The 16906-nt window shown below is 42.5% G+C and overlaps 1 protein-coding gene across 1 annotated transcript; it reads left to right on the top strand.

The window, feature by feature from the left end:
• The first annotated feature begins 5146 nt into the window (after positions 1–5146).
• On the top strand, positions 5147–7491 carry LOC149977387 (uncharacterized). The gene is made up of 4 exons (XM_090199076.1): positions 5147–5568; positions 6139–6201; positions 6290–6331; positions 6423–7491. Exons 1-4 carry the CDS (start codon positions 5373–5375, stop codon positions 6485–6487), a joined length of 366 nt encoding a protein of 121 aa, XP_090055202.1. The 5' UTR covers positions 5147–5372; the 3' UTR covers positions 6488–7491.
• Positions 7492–16906: the final 9415 nt, after the last annotated feature.

Here is a 16906-nt window from a genome sequence, read left to right as displayed (position 1 = left end):
CATCATTCAACACCATAGTACCCTCCAATCTCATCATCAAGCTAGAGGCCCTGGGTCTCAACCCCACCCTGTGCAATTGGGTCCTGGACTTTCTGACGGGCCGCCCCCAGGTGGTGAAGGTAGGAAACAACACCTCCACCCCGCTGATCCTCAACACTGCGGCCCCACAAGGGTGCATTCTGAGCCCTCTCCTGTACTCCCTGTTCACCCACGACTATGTGGCCAAGCACGCCTCCAACTCAATCATCAAGTTTGCAGACGACAACAGTAGTGGGCTTGAATACCAACAATGACGAGACAGCCTACAGCGAGGAGATGAGGGCACTCGGAGTGTGGTGTCAGGAAAACTACCTCTCACTCAACGTCAACAAAACAAAGGATATGAAACAGCTGAGCGAGCACCCCCTTATCCACATCGAAGGGACAGCTGTGGAGAAGGTGGAAAGTTAAGTTCCTCGGCGTACACATCACAGACAAACTGAAATGGTCCCCCCACACAGACAGTGTGGTGAAGAAGGAGCAACAGCACCTCTTCAACCTCAGGAGGCTAAAGAAATTTGGCTTGTCACCGAAAACCCTGACAAACTTTTACAGATGCACAATCGAGAGCATCTTGTCGGGCTGTATCACCGCACCGAGAGACAGAAAAACAGCTACTATCTCAAGGCCATCAGACTGCTAAACAGCAATCATTAACTCAGAGAGGCTGCTGCCTACAATGAGACCCAATCACTGGTCACTTTAATAAATGGATCACTAGTCACTTTATACAATGCACTCTAAATAATGCAATTTTAATAATGTTTACATATCTTACATTACTCATATCACATGTATATACTGTATTTTATACTATCCATTTGACCTTGCCTATGCCTTTTGGCCATCGCACATCCATATACTTACATGTACATATTCTCATTCACCCCTTTAGATTTGTGTGTATTAGGTAGTTGTTGGGGTATTATTAGATTACTTAGATATTACTGCACTGTCGGAACTAGAAGCACAAGCGTTTCGCTACACTCGCATTAACATCTGCTAACCATGTGCATGTGACAAATAACATTTGATCTGAAGGTTTGATGGGGATCGTCTCTGAACAGCTATCTTCAGGTCTCTCCAGAGATTTTGGATCAGGTTCAAGTCCCAGCTGTGGCTGGGCCACTCACGGAAATTCAGAGACTTGTCCCGAAGCCACTCCTGCGTTTTCTTGGCTGTGTGCTCAGGGTTGTTCTCCTGTTGGAAGGTGAACTTCACCCCAGCCTCAGGTCCTGATGACTCCGGAGCAGGTTTTCATCAGGGATCTCTCTGTACTTTGCTCAGTTCATCTTTCCCTCAATTCTGACTCATCTCCCAGTCCCTGTAGCTGAAAACATCCCCACAGCACGATGCTGCCACCACCATGCTTTACCGTAGGGATGGTGCCAGGTTTCCTCCAGACATGATGCTTGGCATTCAGGCCAAAAATGTCAACCCTGGTTTCAATCAGACCAGAACATCTTGTTTCTCATGGTGTGAGAGTCTTTTGGGTGCCTTTTGGCAAACTCCAAGCGAGCTGTCTTGTGGAATTTACTGAGGAGTGACTTTTGCCTGGCAACTCTACCATAAAAGCCTGAATGGTGGTGCTGCAGAGATCGTTGTCCTTCTGGAAGGTTCTACAATCTCCAAAGAGGAACACTGGAGCTCAGAGTGACCATCGGGTTCTTGGGCACCTCCCTGAACAAGGCCAAAAGTGCAATCATTTCTAAAAACCTGTTTTTGCTTTGTCATGATGGGGTATTGTGTGTAGATTGATGAGGTGTTTGGCAGATGTCATTGCTGGTGTTGCGAAATGCTTGTTCTTCTGGTTCTGACAGTGTAGCAATATCTAACAAGTAATATCTAGCAATTTCACAACATATAACCAATACACACAAGTCTAAGTAAGGAATGTAATTAAGAATATGTAAATATTTGGACAAGCAATGTCAGAGCGGCATAGACTAAAATATAGTAGAAAAGTATAGAATGCAGTATACACATGAGATGAGTAATGCAAAGTATGTAAACATTATTAAAGTGACATTATTAAAGTGTTTTCAGTCTCTCAGTCCCCGCCTTGATGCAACTGTACTGACTACGCCTTCTGGATGATAGCGGGGTGAACAGGCAGTGACTCAGGTGGTTGTTGTCCTTGATGATCCTTTTGGCCTTCCTGTGACATCGGGTGCTATAGGTGTCCCGGAGGGCAGGTAGTTTGCCCCCGGTGATGCATTGTGCAGACCACACCACCCTCTGGAGAGCCCTATGGTTGTGGGCAGTGCAGTTGCCATACCAGGTGGTGATACAGCCTGACAGAATGCTCTCGATTGTGCACCTGTAAAAGTTTGTGAGGGTTTTAGGTGACAAGCCACATTTCTTCAGACGCCTGAGGTTGAAGAGGCTCTGTTGCAACCTTCTTTGCCACACTGTCTGTGTGGGTGGAACATTTCAGTTTGTCAGGGATGTGTAATCCGAGGAACTTAACTTTGCACCTTCTCCACTACTGTCCCATCGATGTGGATAGGGGGGTGCTCCCTCTGCTGTTTCCTGAAGTCCACGATCATCTCCTTTGTTTTGTTGATGTTGAGTGAGAGGTTATTTTCCTGGCAGCACACTCCCAGAGCCCTCACCTCCTCCCTGTAGGCCGTCTCGTCGTTGTTGCTAATCAAGCCTACTACTGTTGTGTCATGTGCAAACTTAATGATTGATTTGTAGGCGTGCTTGGCCACACAGTCATGGGTGAACAGGGAGTATAGGAGGGGCTGAGCATGCACCCTTGTGGGGCCCCAGTGTTGAGGATCAGTGAAGTGGAGGTGTTGTTACTTACCATCACCATCTGGGGGCGGCCCATCGAAGTCCAGGACACAATTGCACAGGGCAGGGTTGAGACCTAGGGCCTTATTTCAGAATAAGGCTGTAAAATACGGCTCCAGAGTGGCGCAGCGGTCTCAGTGCTAGTGGTGTCACTTACAGACCCTGGTTCAATTCCAGGCGGTATCACAAAAGGTTGTGATTGGGAGTCCTATGGGGCGGCACACAATTGGCCCAGCGTCGTCCGGGTTAGGTCTTGGCCAGGGTTGACCGTCATTGTAAATGAGAATTTGTTCTTAACTGACTTGCCCAGTTAAATAAAGGTAAAAAATAATACTACATTAAATAACTAAATGTGTAAAAAGGGAAATGTGTCTGAATATTTTCTGAATGCTTTCTGTACGTTGTAATATGGCTTGTTTTTCTGGTTTGGCTTCCCGAGGAAGTGGTGCAGTGGTGATGCAAGGCTCGCTACCTTGGCTGTACCCACTGGATACATGTATGGGCCTATAGCATTCACATAGTAATGGAGTTAGATTGATAAACGTAGTTTATTATTATTCAACATAAAATCCACATCAACTGAAATGGAACAATACGCATTTGACTTTCTACCCATGATACAACAGCTGACCCATAATATACCAATTACACAACAAAAATGACAGCTGACATATGGGTGGAGTAGTGGCCCATGTGCATGGTTGAGTGTGTGTGAGAGAGAGAGAGAGAGATGCATAATGCAACATAACTAACAGGTAACATATGAGACTGGTGGCCCACAAACGACTGGTTAATTTATTTTCAATGTGAGTTCTAGTCACTTCCAAGGAAATGTTACATTATAGATAAATAAAGAAATGGAAGGTTCAATTCTGTCACAGCCTTTTATAGCGTCAGAATAAGGCGCAACACTGCATTGTATAAAACAAATAGGCTATCAATAATAGACTTGCATTGCTCAGCTTTATAGCAAGCAGAGACGGCAAGGGTGGTTCGTCACTCCAGTGCCTTGCCGTTCCCCTTCGCACCCCTGGGGCAGACTACACTCAATCATAGGAGTAATATGACCCCTCCCCAAAAAATGGGGGTTTTAGTCAAGAGTCTAGTAGCTGTAACTGAAGTTTATTTAGTGCCTTATCCGGGTAGCCGGAGAGTAGAGCATTGCAGTGGTCTAACCTAGAAGTGACAAAAACATGGATTAGCTTTCCTGCATAGTTTTGGGACAAAACCTTTCAGATTTTTGCTAAGTTATGAAGATAGATAAAACGCTTCTCTTTAAATAGCCTTCAGTTTTATTTGTACAGTACAACAATCGAGATTCATTGTCAGATCCGACAGCACATCTCTTTGTTTCTTGGGACCTAGAACTAACATCTCTTTGTTTCTTGGGACCTAGAACTAACATCTCTTTGTTTCTTGGGACCTAGAACTAACATCTCTTTGTTTCTTGGGACCTAGAACTAACATCTCTTTGTTTCTTGGGACCTAGTACTAACATCTCTTTGTTTCTTGGGACCTAGAACTAACATCTCTTTGTTTCTTGGGACCTAGAACTAACATCTCTTTGTTTCTTGGGACCTAGAACTAACATCTCTTTGTTTCTTGGGACCTAGAACTAACATCTCTTTGTTTCTTGGGACCTAGAACTAACATCTCTTTTTTTGTCAGAGTTTAAAAGTAAAACATTTGCCGCCATCCACTTCGTTATGTCTGAAACACGGGCTCCCAGGGAAGGACATTTTGGGGCTTCACCATGCATAGCAGTGGAAGTTGACATTGGATTACTGATGCTATGTATTGGCCAATTAGAGGCTTTGAAGCGATCGGCCGCCATTTTGGTACTCCCCAAAAGGAGCAGTCGTCCATAGGAATGAATGAAATTACAGTATTTCAATAAAATTTAAATAAAAGCCCAATCAATCCCCAGTAACAACAAAATAAACAGAGTAGGCTAATAAGTCCTTAGTTTTTGAGTTACGCTCAGGTAAAACAAGTTAGCTAATCCATATTTTCAAGTACTATTCTTGAAGATCAAGGGTTACTGAATTAATTGGAATGACTGGAAATTTGAGAGACTGTAAAAGAATGGTTAAAACATTTAGTCTACATCATATTCTGTGGCACAATATGTATTTGACTTAATACAACAGCTAACACGTAATATTCCAATTACACAACGAAAATGTCAGCTGGAATATGGGCGTGGGAGGTGCCCATGTGAAAGGTTGTGTGTGTGTGTTTGTAACAGCTGAAATATGGCGTGGGAGGTGCCCATGTGAAAGGTTGTGTGTGTGTGTTTGTAACAGCTGTTATATGGGTGTGGTGTCCCACTAATGATTGGTTCATTCCTTTTCAATGTGTTTCTTGGAAGGTTCCGTTCTGTCATCCTTTTACAGCGTTAGATTCTAATCACATGCAGGCGTGCCAGCTCACCTAGTGTTTCACTTGATCAGAATTCTTTACCTTGTTTTGTTTTAAACATTTTACCTCAGACGACACATACTGCATTATTTGTGAACAAGTGTTGTTTGAACATGAGGGATGCTGCAGCGCTGCTGGTGTTGCTGCTCTGTGTGTCTGGAGCATGGGCTCAGGGAGAAAGTGGAGGGGTCAAGGCTGAGCTGAAGGAGCTGAGCAACATGGTGGTGGAACAGAAGGTGGAGCCCAGAGTCACAAATACTGAACTGCAGCAGAGGAGCAGGATCAAGGAACTGAAGAAAGATAATGCAGGTATTAAATGAAGGTAGAGTTTACTGTTAATTGACAATTTACTGATGCTTCTTAGGACTCAAGCCTAAATTTCCGACATAGCACCAGCACTGAATTTGGCAGCATGCTGTGCAATATGAAAATATGAAATTCACAAATCAGTATAGAAATGGAATTTGTCTTCCATTGAGTTAGGACATATATTGTGCAGGGCCACCAAAGGAAAGAGACTGTTCAAATAATGTGCAACACTGCATTGTATTAAACGAATAGGCTATTAATAATAGACTTGCATTGAGCAGCTTTATAGCAAGAAAGTCACAGGGCTGCCGTTTGGCCCAAAAATATATATATTTAACCTTTATTTAGCTAGGCAAGTCTGTTAAGATCACGTTCTTATTTACAATGATGGCCTAGGAACAGTGGATTAACTGCCTTGTTCAGGAGCAGAACGACAATTTTTTTTTCCATGTCAGCTCGGGATTTCGATCTAGCAACCTTTCAGTTACTGGCTTAACACTAACCACTAGACTACCTGTATTACAGATTATGTCTTTAAAGTTTACTAAGTGTATTTTGTTGTATCTACAGCCTTAAAGGCCAGACTGTGTGCCAGTGAGAGGGAGGTGGAGGACCTGAAGAGCGAGAATGCAGGTAATTAACAGTTCATTTTGCTTTACCTTTGATTTGGAAAAATACATCTGCTATATGTCTATTAATGTTTCCTTTCATGTGGTGTCAGCCCTGGAGGCCAGAGTAACAGCCAGTGAGAGGGAGAACACAGGTAATACAAAGACATTGATGCAATGAACTGTTATCCTAAAAACATGTTTAACTTTGTTTCAGTATCCTAATGTATCTTTCTGTAAATGCAGCCTTCGAAGCCAGACTGAGTGTCATTGAGAGGGAGGTGGAGGAGCTGGAGACGAAGAAAGGTTAAACAGACACAAACCTCATCAAACCATGTTGGCCATGATCATTTACCAACATATAGCGAGATTTGATCTTCTCAGTAAGATATGATGCATGCTAACAATGTTCCTCTCTAACCACTAAAGACGCATTATAATAGCCAAACACATCTTTCGTATCCCTAACAGTTTACCATCAGTGATGCAAAGCGTTAATAATTCTAACCGCTGCCTCCTCGTATACTGTTGAAACCTATCCTATTGCTCGGTTGACTGGTTGACTGCAAGAGGTGAGGCGAGAGGTTTTAATCCACTCAAAATCTGTTCATGAAAATAAACCAACGAAGTTAGGTCAATGAGAAAACGTGGAATTTGGTCAACAAAATGTTATTGCTAATTTGCTATGTGAGGCTTATTTGACGGAATAGAGGTTTCATATGGTTAGCTTGTTAGGAATCAACAATCTACTCAACGACTTTTTATCAGAGTTGTACCCGAACTTCATTGAGATAGAACTCATCATGGATATAACCCATTTTAGAATGGACACTGCCATTGACGGCTTCCAGCATTTTAAAGTAGTCAACTGGGTTGGGATTCGTATGAGTTGGGAGCAACAAACCAGTGAAGCAGAAAAAAATTGACTACTTTAAAATGGCACAGACGCTATAACGACATTGATACAAAAATGAGTCCTCTATATATGGTCTGTTCACATGCATATCTGCCATTTCATTGGCTAGAATGGTTCCACCTGATCTCGCCTCCGCCTGCCTCTCATCTTTGAAGACATTTCTATTGTTAGAGCAGTCACTCATATCTTTTCAACACAATAGACCATCTTTGCTAAAATGCACTTCACCGTAGACTTAGACTTCTTACCCATCTGATGTGAATGGATCAATTGTTCCTACACCTGCATTGCTTGCTGTTTGGGGTTTTAGGCTGGGTTTCTGTACAGCACTTTGCCATTAGCTGATGTAAGAAGGGCTTTATAAATAAATATGATTGATTCATCAATTGACTGTATCAACATGGGTGTCACGTCCTAGTGGTGTGATAGACTGTGCACATGACATAATGATGAGTAGGAGTCAATCATGTACATTGAACAAAAATATAAAGCAACATGCAACAATTTCAAAGATTTTACTGAGCTACAGTTCACATAAGGAAATCAGTCCATTGAAATAACCTTATTAGGCCCTAATCTATGGATTTCACATGACTGGGAATACAGATAAGCATCTGGTCCCAGATACCTTAAAAAGTAGGGGAGTAGATCAGAAAACCACTCAGTATCTGATGTGACCACCATTTCACTCATGCAGCGCAACATGAGTTCATAGTGGAGGAGTGCAGAGGGTATGAATGTGGGGGGTGTTCATAGACACAAAGGCCTTAAATGTCCACAATCTTCTTGGGCACGTGTCATTAGTACACCCCACCTCAATAGAGTTCAAATAACAATACACAACTTACAAGCAACCTCACTTAACTAAAATGTCCACCCAAATACTTCTGGCAGGGCAATAATAGTCCAGCTCTAATGATCTTCAATGGGAAGTGCATTTGAAAAATAGAAAGTTTGGTTGCAGGGTAAAGCACTGGAACAATAGCGGGAAGAGAAAGAGGGAGAAAGAACGAGAGATCCTAGTTGTGGTCTTCAGGCGTGCCGGTGTACTGTCTGACCGTTCGATTGTTTGTTGGTTTGTATGTCAAAGCTTCACAACAATGTTGCTACTAATCCATGCGATCCATAACCGGCGCGGTCCCAAACGATAACAACCACGACCTAGAGCGACTACACCGATGATTGAGTTAAATACTTTATAAACCACACACGCTGAAAATAAACCAAACTTCTGCAGCATTGCACACAAAATCAAACTGTCGCGCCAACCAAGAGTTCCTCCCCAAAGAGCTGAACGAGCTGTCTTTATTTCCTCCTTCCTTACTGCTGATGCTCTCTTAAAGTGGCAGCGCACGGTGAAGGCTCCTAACCAACAATGCAGTTAAAAAAAATACAGATTAAAATAAGAACTAAATGTAACAAGTAATTAAAGAGCAGCAGTGAAATAACAATAGCGAGACTATATACATGGGGGGTACCGGTACAGAGTCAATGTGCGGGGGCACCGGTTAGTTGAGGTAATATGTACATGTAGGTAGAGTTATTCAAGTGACTATGCATTGATGATAACAACAGACAGAGTATCAGTGTTGTAAAAGAGTGCAAATAGTCTGGGCAGCCATTTGATTAGGTGTTCAGCAGTCTTATGGCTTGGAGGTACAAGCTGTTAAGAAGCCTCTTGGACCTAGACTTGGCGCTCCGGTACCACTTGCCGTGCGGTAGCAAAGAGAACCGTCTATGACTGGGGTGGCTGTTGTCTTTGACAATTTTTTGAGCCTTCTTCTGACACTGCCTGGTATAGAGGTCCTGGATGGCAGGAAGCTTGGCCCCAGTGATCTACTGGGCCGGTCGAAGGCCGAGCGGTTGCCATACCAGGCAGTGATGCTCTCGATGGTGCAGCTGTAGAACCTTTTGAGGATCTGAGGACCCATGCCAAATCTTTTCAGTCTCCTGAGGGGGAGTAGGTTTTGTCTTTCCCTCTTCACAACTGTCTTGGTGTGCTTGGACCATGTTAGTTTGTTGGTGATGTGGACACCAAGGAACTTGAAGCTCTCCACTGCAGCCCCATCGATGAGAATGGAGGTGTGCTTGGTCCTCTTTTTCCTGTAGTCCACAATCATCTCCTTTGTCTTGATCACGTTGAGGGAGAAGTTGTTGTCCTGCCACCACACTGCCAGGTCTCTGACCTGCTCCCTATAGGCTGTCTCCTCATTGTCGGTGATCAGGCCTACCACTGTTGTGTCATCGGAAAACTTGTGTTGTTACCTACCCTTACCACCTGGGGGCTGCCCGTCAGGAAGTCCAGGATCCAGTTGCAGAGGGAGGTGTTTAGTCCCAGGGTCCTTAGCTTATTGATGAGCTTTGAGGGCACTATGGTGTTGAACTGTAGTCAATGAATAGCATTCTCACGTAGGTGTTCCTTTTGTACAGGTGGGAAAGGGCAGTGTGGAGTGCAATAGAGATTGCATAATCTGTGGATCTGTTGGGGCGGTATGCAAATTGGAGTGGGTCTAGGGTTTCTGGGATGATGGTGTTGATGTGAGCCATGACCCACCTTTCAAAGAACTTAATGGCTACAGACGTGAGTACTACGGCTCGGTCGTCATTTAGGAAGGTTACCTTAGTGTTCTTGGGTACAGGCACTATGGTGGTCTGCTTAAAACATTTTGGTATTACAGACTCGGAAAGGGAGAGGTTGAAAATGTCAGTGAAGATACTTGCCAGTTGATCAGGGCATGCTCGCAGTACACGTCCTGGTAATCCATCTGGCCCTGTGGCCTTGTGAATGTTGGCCTATTTAAAGATCTTACTCACATTGGCTGCGGAGAGCGTGACAACACAGTCTTCCGGAACAGCTGGTGCTCTCATGCGTGGTTATCTTCCTCAAAGCGAGCACAGAAGTAGTTTAGCTCGACTGGTAGGTTCGTGTCACTGGGCAGCTCTTGGCTGTGCTTCCCTTTGTAGTCTGTAATGGTTTTCAAGCTCTGACATATCTGATGAGTGTCGGAACCGGTCTAGTAAGATTCGATCTTAGTCCTGTATTGATGCTTTGCCTGTTTGATTGTTCGTAAGGAGGGCATAGCGGGATATCTTTCAAGCTTCCGGGTTAGAGTCCCGCTCCTTGAAAGCGGCAGCTCTAGCCTTTAGTTCATTGCGGATGTTGCCTGTAATCCATGGCTTCTGGTTGGGGTATGTGCGTACGGTCACTGTGGGGACGACGTCATCGATGTACCTATTGATGAAGCCAATGACTGATGTGGTGTACCTCTCAATGCCATCAGAGGAATCCCGGAACATTTTCCAGTCTGTGATAGCAAAACAGTCCTGTAGTTTAGCATCTGCTTCATCTGACCACTTTTTTATTGATCTTGTCACTGGTGCTTACTGCTTACATTTTTGCTTGTAAGCAGGAATCAGGAGGATAGAATTATGGTCAGAACTTTGTATGCATCTCTGTGTGTGGAGTATACGTGGTCCAGAGTTTTTTTCCCCTCTGGTTGCACATTCAACATGCTGATAGAAATGAGGTAATACTGATTTAAGTTTCCCTGCATTAAAGTCCCCAGCTACTAGGAGCGCCACCTCTGGGTGAGCATTTTCTTACGGCAGAATACAACTCATTCAATGCTGTCTTAGTGCCAGCCTCTGACTGTGGTGGTATGTAAACAGCTATAAAAAATACAGATAAACTTTCTAGGTAGATTGTGTGGACTACAGCTTATCATGAGATACTCTACCTCAGGCGAGCAATAGCTCAAAACTTCCTTAGATATCGTGCACCAGCTGTTGTTTACAAAAATACATAGGCCGCCGCCCCTTGTCTTACCAGACACCGCTGTTCTATCCTGCCGGTACAGCGTATTACCAGCCAGCTGTATGTTGATGGTGTCGTCGTTCAGCCACGTCTCCGTGAAGCATAAGATATTACAGTTTTGAATGTCTCGTTGGTAGTTTATTATTCCGCGTAGGTCATCTATTTTATTGTCCAAAGATTGCATGTTTGCGAGCAGAATGGAAGGAAGTGGGGGTTTATTCGATCACCTACAACTTCTCAGAAGGCAGCTCGCCCTCCGGCCCCATTTTCTCTGCTTCCTCTTCACGTAGATCACAGGGATCTGGGCCTGTTCCCGAGAATATATAATTTGCATCGGGCTCGTCAGACTCGTTGCAGGAAAACATGTATTCTGCCAGTCCATGGTGTGTAATCGCAGTCCTGATGTCTAGAAGTTATTTTCGGTCATAAGAGACGGTAGCGGCAACATTATGTAAAAAATAAGTAAAAAAATAAGTTACAAACGACGCAAATAAATTAACAAAAAACACAATCGGTTGGGGACACGTAAACGTCTCTCTTCTTCTCCGGCGCCATTTTACGTCAAAATGATGTGTGGACAGTAACATTAGTACATTAATACATTTTTAATTGTCATGTTCAGTTAACATTAAATAATTTAAATGAATGACTTAAGTTGTCTGTAATAGAACATACTTGCTAAAAACGATGATAGACATTAATAAATGCATTTCTGTAACTTCCTAAAGACGGCTGCACTGTGGCTTCAGTACAGCGCCCTCTGTCAGTCATCCAGGGTTTACACATCATTGGTAGGGGCCCTATTCAATCCATTTCACTGAAGTTCAGCCCTATAGCACACTTGAAATTCAAAAGCAATATCGGATTGAGTCTGCAGCATTTACCGGTGAAAGCAGCCTCTGCCAACACTGTTGCCTTTAAATGTCAAATTGGCTACAACATGGAACTGCAGCGCTATGGATTGAATCCTTCCCTTTCAGATCAGTAGTTTATCATTTATGATGCTCAACATTCAATAACACTGTAACAATTTTTATTTTTTTTACATTTCTATCTGAAACAAACACTTGAGATTAAACAAATCCCCACATGAAATGCTTGATTGTACTTGTTCAGAGAGATTACTTGTGCAAGGTAAATTAAACATGGGCGCCCTGTTTTGTGCACAAGCGCAAGTTTACTACATGTTACACATTCCAATTGTGTAGCTTTTTTTACGAGACAAGCCACCCAAGGGTGATTTTCATCCAATAAAAACCTAATCACGGGATTAGGTGAGAGTTACTACAGTGTGTGTGTGTGTGCGTGTGCATGCCTGAGTGTGTGTGTGTGTGTGTGCATGCCTGAGTGTGCGTGTGCATGCCTGAGTGTGCGTGTCAGCAGCAAACAAGGAAGTTCTGTGAATTCCATTCCAGCCATAGTTCCTCCCACCAACCCCCACTGGTCCCAAAGCGCTATTGTGTCTCTCTCCTCACTGAATTAATGATGTCAATGACTGGGCGATATAAACCAAATAGCGACTGATAATTGTGCACATGACTTCACAATTGAGTTTGAATTAACAGAATGATGAGGACGAAGAAGAAAAGGGTGATTACATTTAGAACAATAATGTAAGAATTCCTCTTCCTCTGTCCTGCGAGAACACCCGAAAAAACACACTTATTTTTCTGGTTCTACTTTGTCAGTAGAATCTATAACTGGACTGTAGTATATTACTAACTAAAACTGTCAGGTTTTTATTATAAGAGAATCTGAAATGTTTTGTTATGTTCTTAAAATATATGTGTTGAGTAGACACAACAAGTGATGTCTGCTAATGAACAAGTTAATGATACAGCCATATAGCCTCGGCTACTAAGCAGACATAAAAAAAAACTTAAGAACAGGTTTGACTTATTTTCCAGACCTGAGCTATTTCATTGATTTGTTTTATTTATTAAAATGTACTTGTGGAACGTTACCGAATAAATAGCAACAGCAGAAAGAACCATCTGGTAGCATTGGTGGAGAGTCAGGCGGGGGACCAGAGTGGAAGATAAATTCAGTACAGGCTACATACTGAAATCAATTTCATGTTCATTCAATTGACTTCTATTTTGCTAATTGTAGGCTTACTGTCTGTATTTTTTTGCCTCAATATTTTTCATTATGTGTAACAACATGCACAATGAAAATCTATGATTTACTGCATTATTAAAGGATTAGCTTTACAATAAGATGCCTTAATATTTTTTGGGGCCCTAGGTGATAATATCTGTGTAGGAGCTGATCGTCAACAGTATTGTGGAATAATTCTACACTCTTAGAATAAAAGGTTGCTCCGGCTGTCCCAATAGGAGAACCCTTTTTTGGTTTCAGGTAGAACCAATTTGGGTTCCATTTAGAACCCTTTAGAACCCTAGGTGGAAAGGGTTCTACATGGAACCCAAAAGAGTTCTAATTGGATCCAAAAGGGTTCTACCTGGAACCAAAAACAGTTCTACAAAGGGTTGTCCTATGGGGACTATTGAAGAACCCTTTTAGATTCTAGATAACACTACACTCTTGGAGAAAAAAGGTGCTACGTAAGATTTGAATGGGGAAAGCTTTCTTTTGATACTATCAGTATCGACACGTGATCCAACGACATACTTAGTGAATGTTATCTCCGCATTGTGTTTTGGGAAATACATGTCATATATTTGGCTGTTGCAGGAACGCTACATCATTAAAACACTGGCATACATACACTGATTTAGTGGAGCTAATCTGATAACACACACAAACTGAGTGGGTCTAGTATATCGGAGGTATCTTTCCTGCAGTCAAGTAACCACATCGCCCTCTAGTGGCCTCATCAGGGGAACATTATTAAAAATGTGTCATCATTTCATAATTAAACATTATTTCCAATAACCTGCTGAAAATCCAGTGTTTCTATGTTAAACAGTTGTTACAGTTCAGTCTTCTGTGATGCAAACTCAAAATGTAATAAATGTTCAATGCATTATATCTGAGATGGTACAGGTGACTTCTTTTTTTAAGCCCATAACCATGTGTGTGAGGTGTATACTTTGGTTTCAAAGTAGATTTCTTTAAGACTACCAAGAAATACTGAGTGAGCGTGATTTAGGGGGGGGGGGGGGGGGGGGTCAGAAGGTACACAGAGGCAGGTAATAAGGTTAATAGCATACGGTAAATATCGTCTGTCAAAACACAAGCATAATATCTCAGTTTACAGAATATTCAACTGTTCATTTCACAATGTTTGTCACTATATAAACAGATGACATTGTGTTTATTTCATCTGTATTCAACATTTTACTGTACATAATCTCTAAATGAGCCCACGCACGCTTGCCCATACACACATACACACACACAATAGCTGTCAGGGCCCAGTAATTATGGAATAGAAGCCAGTCGTTATTCCAATGGAGCGTTCCGTCTGGAAGCTATCAAAGTGCCTTTGTTCCTCTCTCTCTACTCTGATGTGGGAATCTGAATTGTTTCCTGAGTTCACTGGCAGAGGAACCAATCATAATTAAAAAACAAACAATTAGGAGGAAGTTAGAGTTTGAGTCAAGCCAATCGCACACCATGATGATCCAGGGTGATCTTACGCTGACGTCAGTTATTAGTTCAACATGGGTGAGTTGTGTGTGGGTGTGGGTGTGTGTGTGTCTGTGTCTGTGTCTGTGTGTGTGCGTGTGTGTGTGTGTGTGTGTTGGACACCGCAACATAAGCTTCTCTAGCTGTTGTTTACTGTGCATAATAAACACATTTAGGGATTCTATTTTAAAAAACATTTTAAACTACACCAAAGTGAGTTGAAGGACAGAGGAAGGTAACTTGAGGATTCTATTTCCAGTTCTTTAAGTGTAAGACTGTTTTCCAAGCCAGGAAATAGAATGTCACGAATGTAAAGTAAGGCTTTATCTTGGCCCGGCCTGTCTGGAAAAACAGAAGCAAATCTCAAATTAACCTCCTGGTCAAATTAAAGATGAATGAAAGAAAGTGTAATACAATGATATATTTGATAACTTCATATAACCAATGTCTTTCAACTATTTCCTCTAGCCTACTTCTTGACACCATAAAGTATGATCAATATTTCCTTGTGTAAGAAATGTATCTTTGGTTCCCAGCTCAAACCTCAGCTGTGAATGAGTGAAAGGTCTTTATGATATTTATTCTATTGCTAGGAAAGTGGTAGGCCTGTCCCGGCTGTGGTCAATTACACAACAACAGAGAAACTATGCTTGCTATACACACACATGCACGAACACACACACACACACACACACACACACACACACACACACACACACACACACACACACACACACACACACACACACACACACACACACACACACACACACACACACACACACACACACATACTCACACATACACACACACACACACAGTTGTGTTTTGTAAGAGGAAGTTGGTGCCAAGTTTTCAAGTGCAGCCAACGGCACTAAGCAGACAACGTGTGCAGAACAAGCTTTCATCTCCTTCTGTTTGTGTGTGTGTGTGTCCCATCGCATGCCAGGACAGATGGTTAACGGTCTACTCTGACAATGCCCTCTCTGTCTCAACCTCTCCTGGATCCTTAATAACTGCTACTGAGAATATCACCAGCAGGTTGATCTCAGGAAGGGAATAAAAACACTTCAACCGATGTGACTTCAGGTGTAGCCAACAATCAAGTGTACGTGTACATCAGAACAAAACTGTTTTAGACATTTACACTTGACGGTCTTCATCCAAAAACTATTTCTCATTAAACTCTTTCTGATAAAGACACTGGAGCTGAAAAAGTGGCATATATTCATGGATGCCAAAGGAAGCCAGGCTTCCCCCAAATATTGACCAAGAAAAAAAGAAAACAAATATCAAATATCTTACTTTCGTCTCTGTGTTTTCATAATTTTCCTTCAATTCGCAGGAAGCCAATGGAGAAAGCCTCAGTGCGAGCGAAACAGCGCTCTGTCTCTGTATGTGTAGCCCATCTATCTGATGCTGTCTGGTCAAAAAGAGTATGATATTGTTGCCGCCCGTAGCATTGAACGCAATGGAAGCCAGCGAGCATTTGGCCTCGATTTATTAAAAAAATTGTACAGTAATAGCCAATCAGCATTGAGCTAAACTGGGCGAGCTGTGATTGGTCCTGGTGCACCCAAAAAAAGTGTCAAGGAAAGCCAGTTTGAATTTTGCATCATACAAATCACATCACATCAAAAACCAAATGTCATTGTCCTCCGGTGGCTAGCTAAAATCCTCCCTTGCCTAAGTTAGCCATGGATGGAGATAGGGATTTAGACTTGTGGTTTTACTTCATTCTTAATGATTAAAACGACTATTCTGATCCAACCTTTAATTCATACATTGTTGTGCCCCTGGCCTGAGAGGATGGAAGTTCGATATGTAGCTAGATGTAGACGGCTAATGTTATTTAGCTACTGTTGCCCATGGAAGGAAGTTAGGCTAGTGAGCAAGCATTATAGCCAGGTAGCCTAGGACAACAACAAAAAACAAGCGTGTACTGAATGACAGAGTGATAGACCGTTTCTCAACATGAAAGAGAGGAGGATCATGGCATGTTGACTCACCCTACAAGAAGTGTGAGTCAGCATCTCTTTTCTACAAACACGTACGCGCACAAGCACACACACCGACACAGAAATCATTACCATGGACAGCCACATGATATTTAGCTTACGCTGATTGGACTAAATTGTTTTTGGGATCTTTTAGTTGTCACTGGATTAGACAAAGCAGAGGTGATTTGATGATGTTGAGATGTTGAAGTGTAAATGGTGCTGGAATAGTGGAGGCAGCTCCTGTTTTCTTTGTGACTTGCGATAGCTCTCCAGTGTTCTCAAACAATAGTTGTTTAGTAGTCTGTAAATGTGGGAAACATTAACTTGCTTGACCATGCTGTAGGTCATGTAACTGTCTGTTACATTCAACATGCTTTGTGGACTTCATCAGACAGAGGTCGCTGTC

Source organism: Oncorhynchus mykiss, chromosome 15 (assembly GCF_057628025.1).
Source record: "Oncorhynchus mykiss isolate SJ-2025 chromosome 15, ASM5762802v1, whole genome shotgun sequence".
In the NCBI taxonomy this organism is placed as follows: domain Eukaryota; kingdom Metazoa; phylum Chordata; class Actinopteri; order Salmoniformes; family Salmonidae; genus Oncorhynchus; species Oncorhynchus mykiss.
This window is presented reverse-complemented; position numbering and strand designations above follow the sequence as displayed.

Coding starts and splice junctions, on each gene's coding strand:
- LOC149977387 (XM_090199076.1), top strand. CDS start 5,373: ATGAGGGATGCTGCAGCGCTGCTGGTGTTGCTGCTCTGTGTGTCTGGA. Junction 6,202..6,289: donor CCTGAAGAGCGAGAATGCAG/GTAATTAACAGT, acceptor ATGTGGTGTCAG/CCCTGGAGGCCAGAGTAACA. Junction 6,332..6,422: donor CAGTGAGAGGGAGAACACAG/GTAATACAAAGA, acceptor CTGTAAATGCAG/CCTTCGAAGCCAGACTGAGT.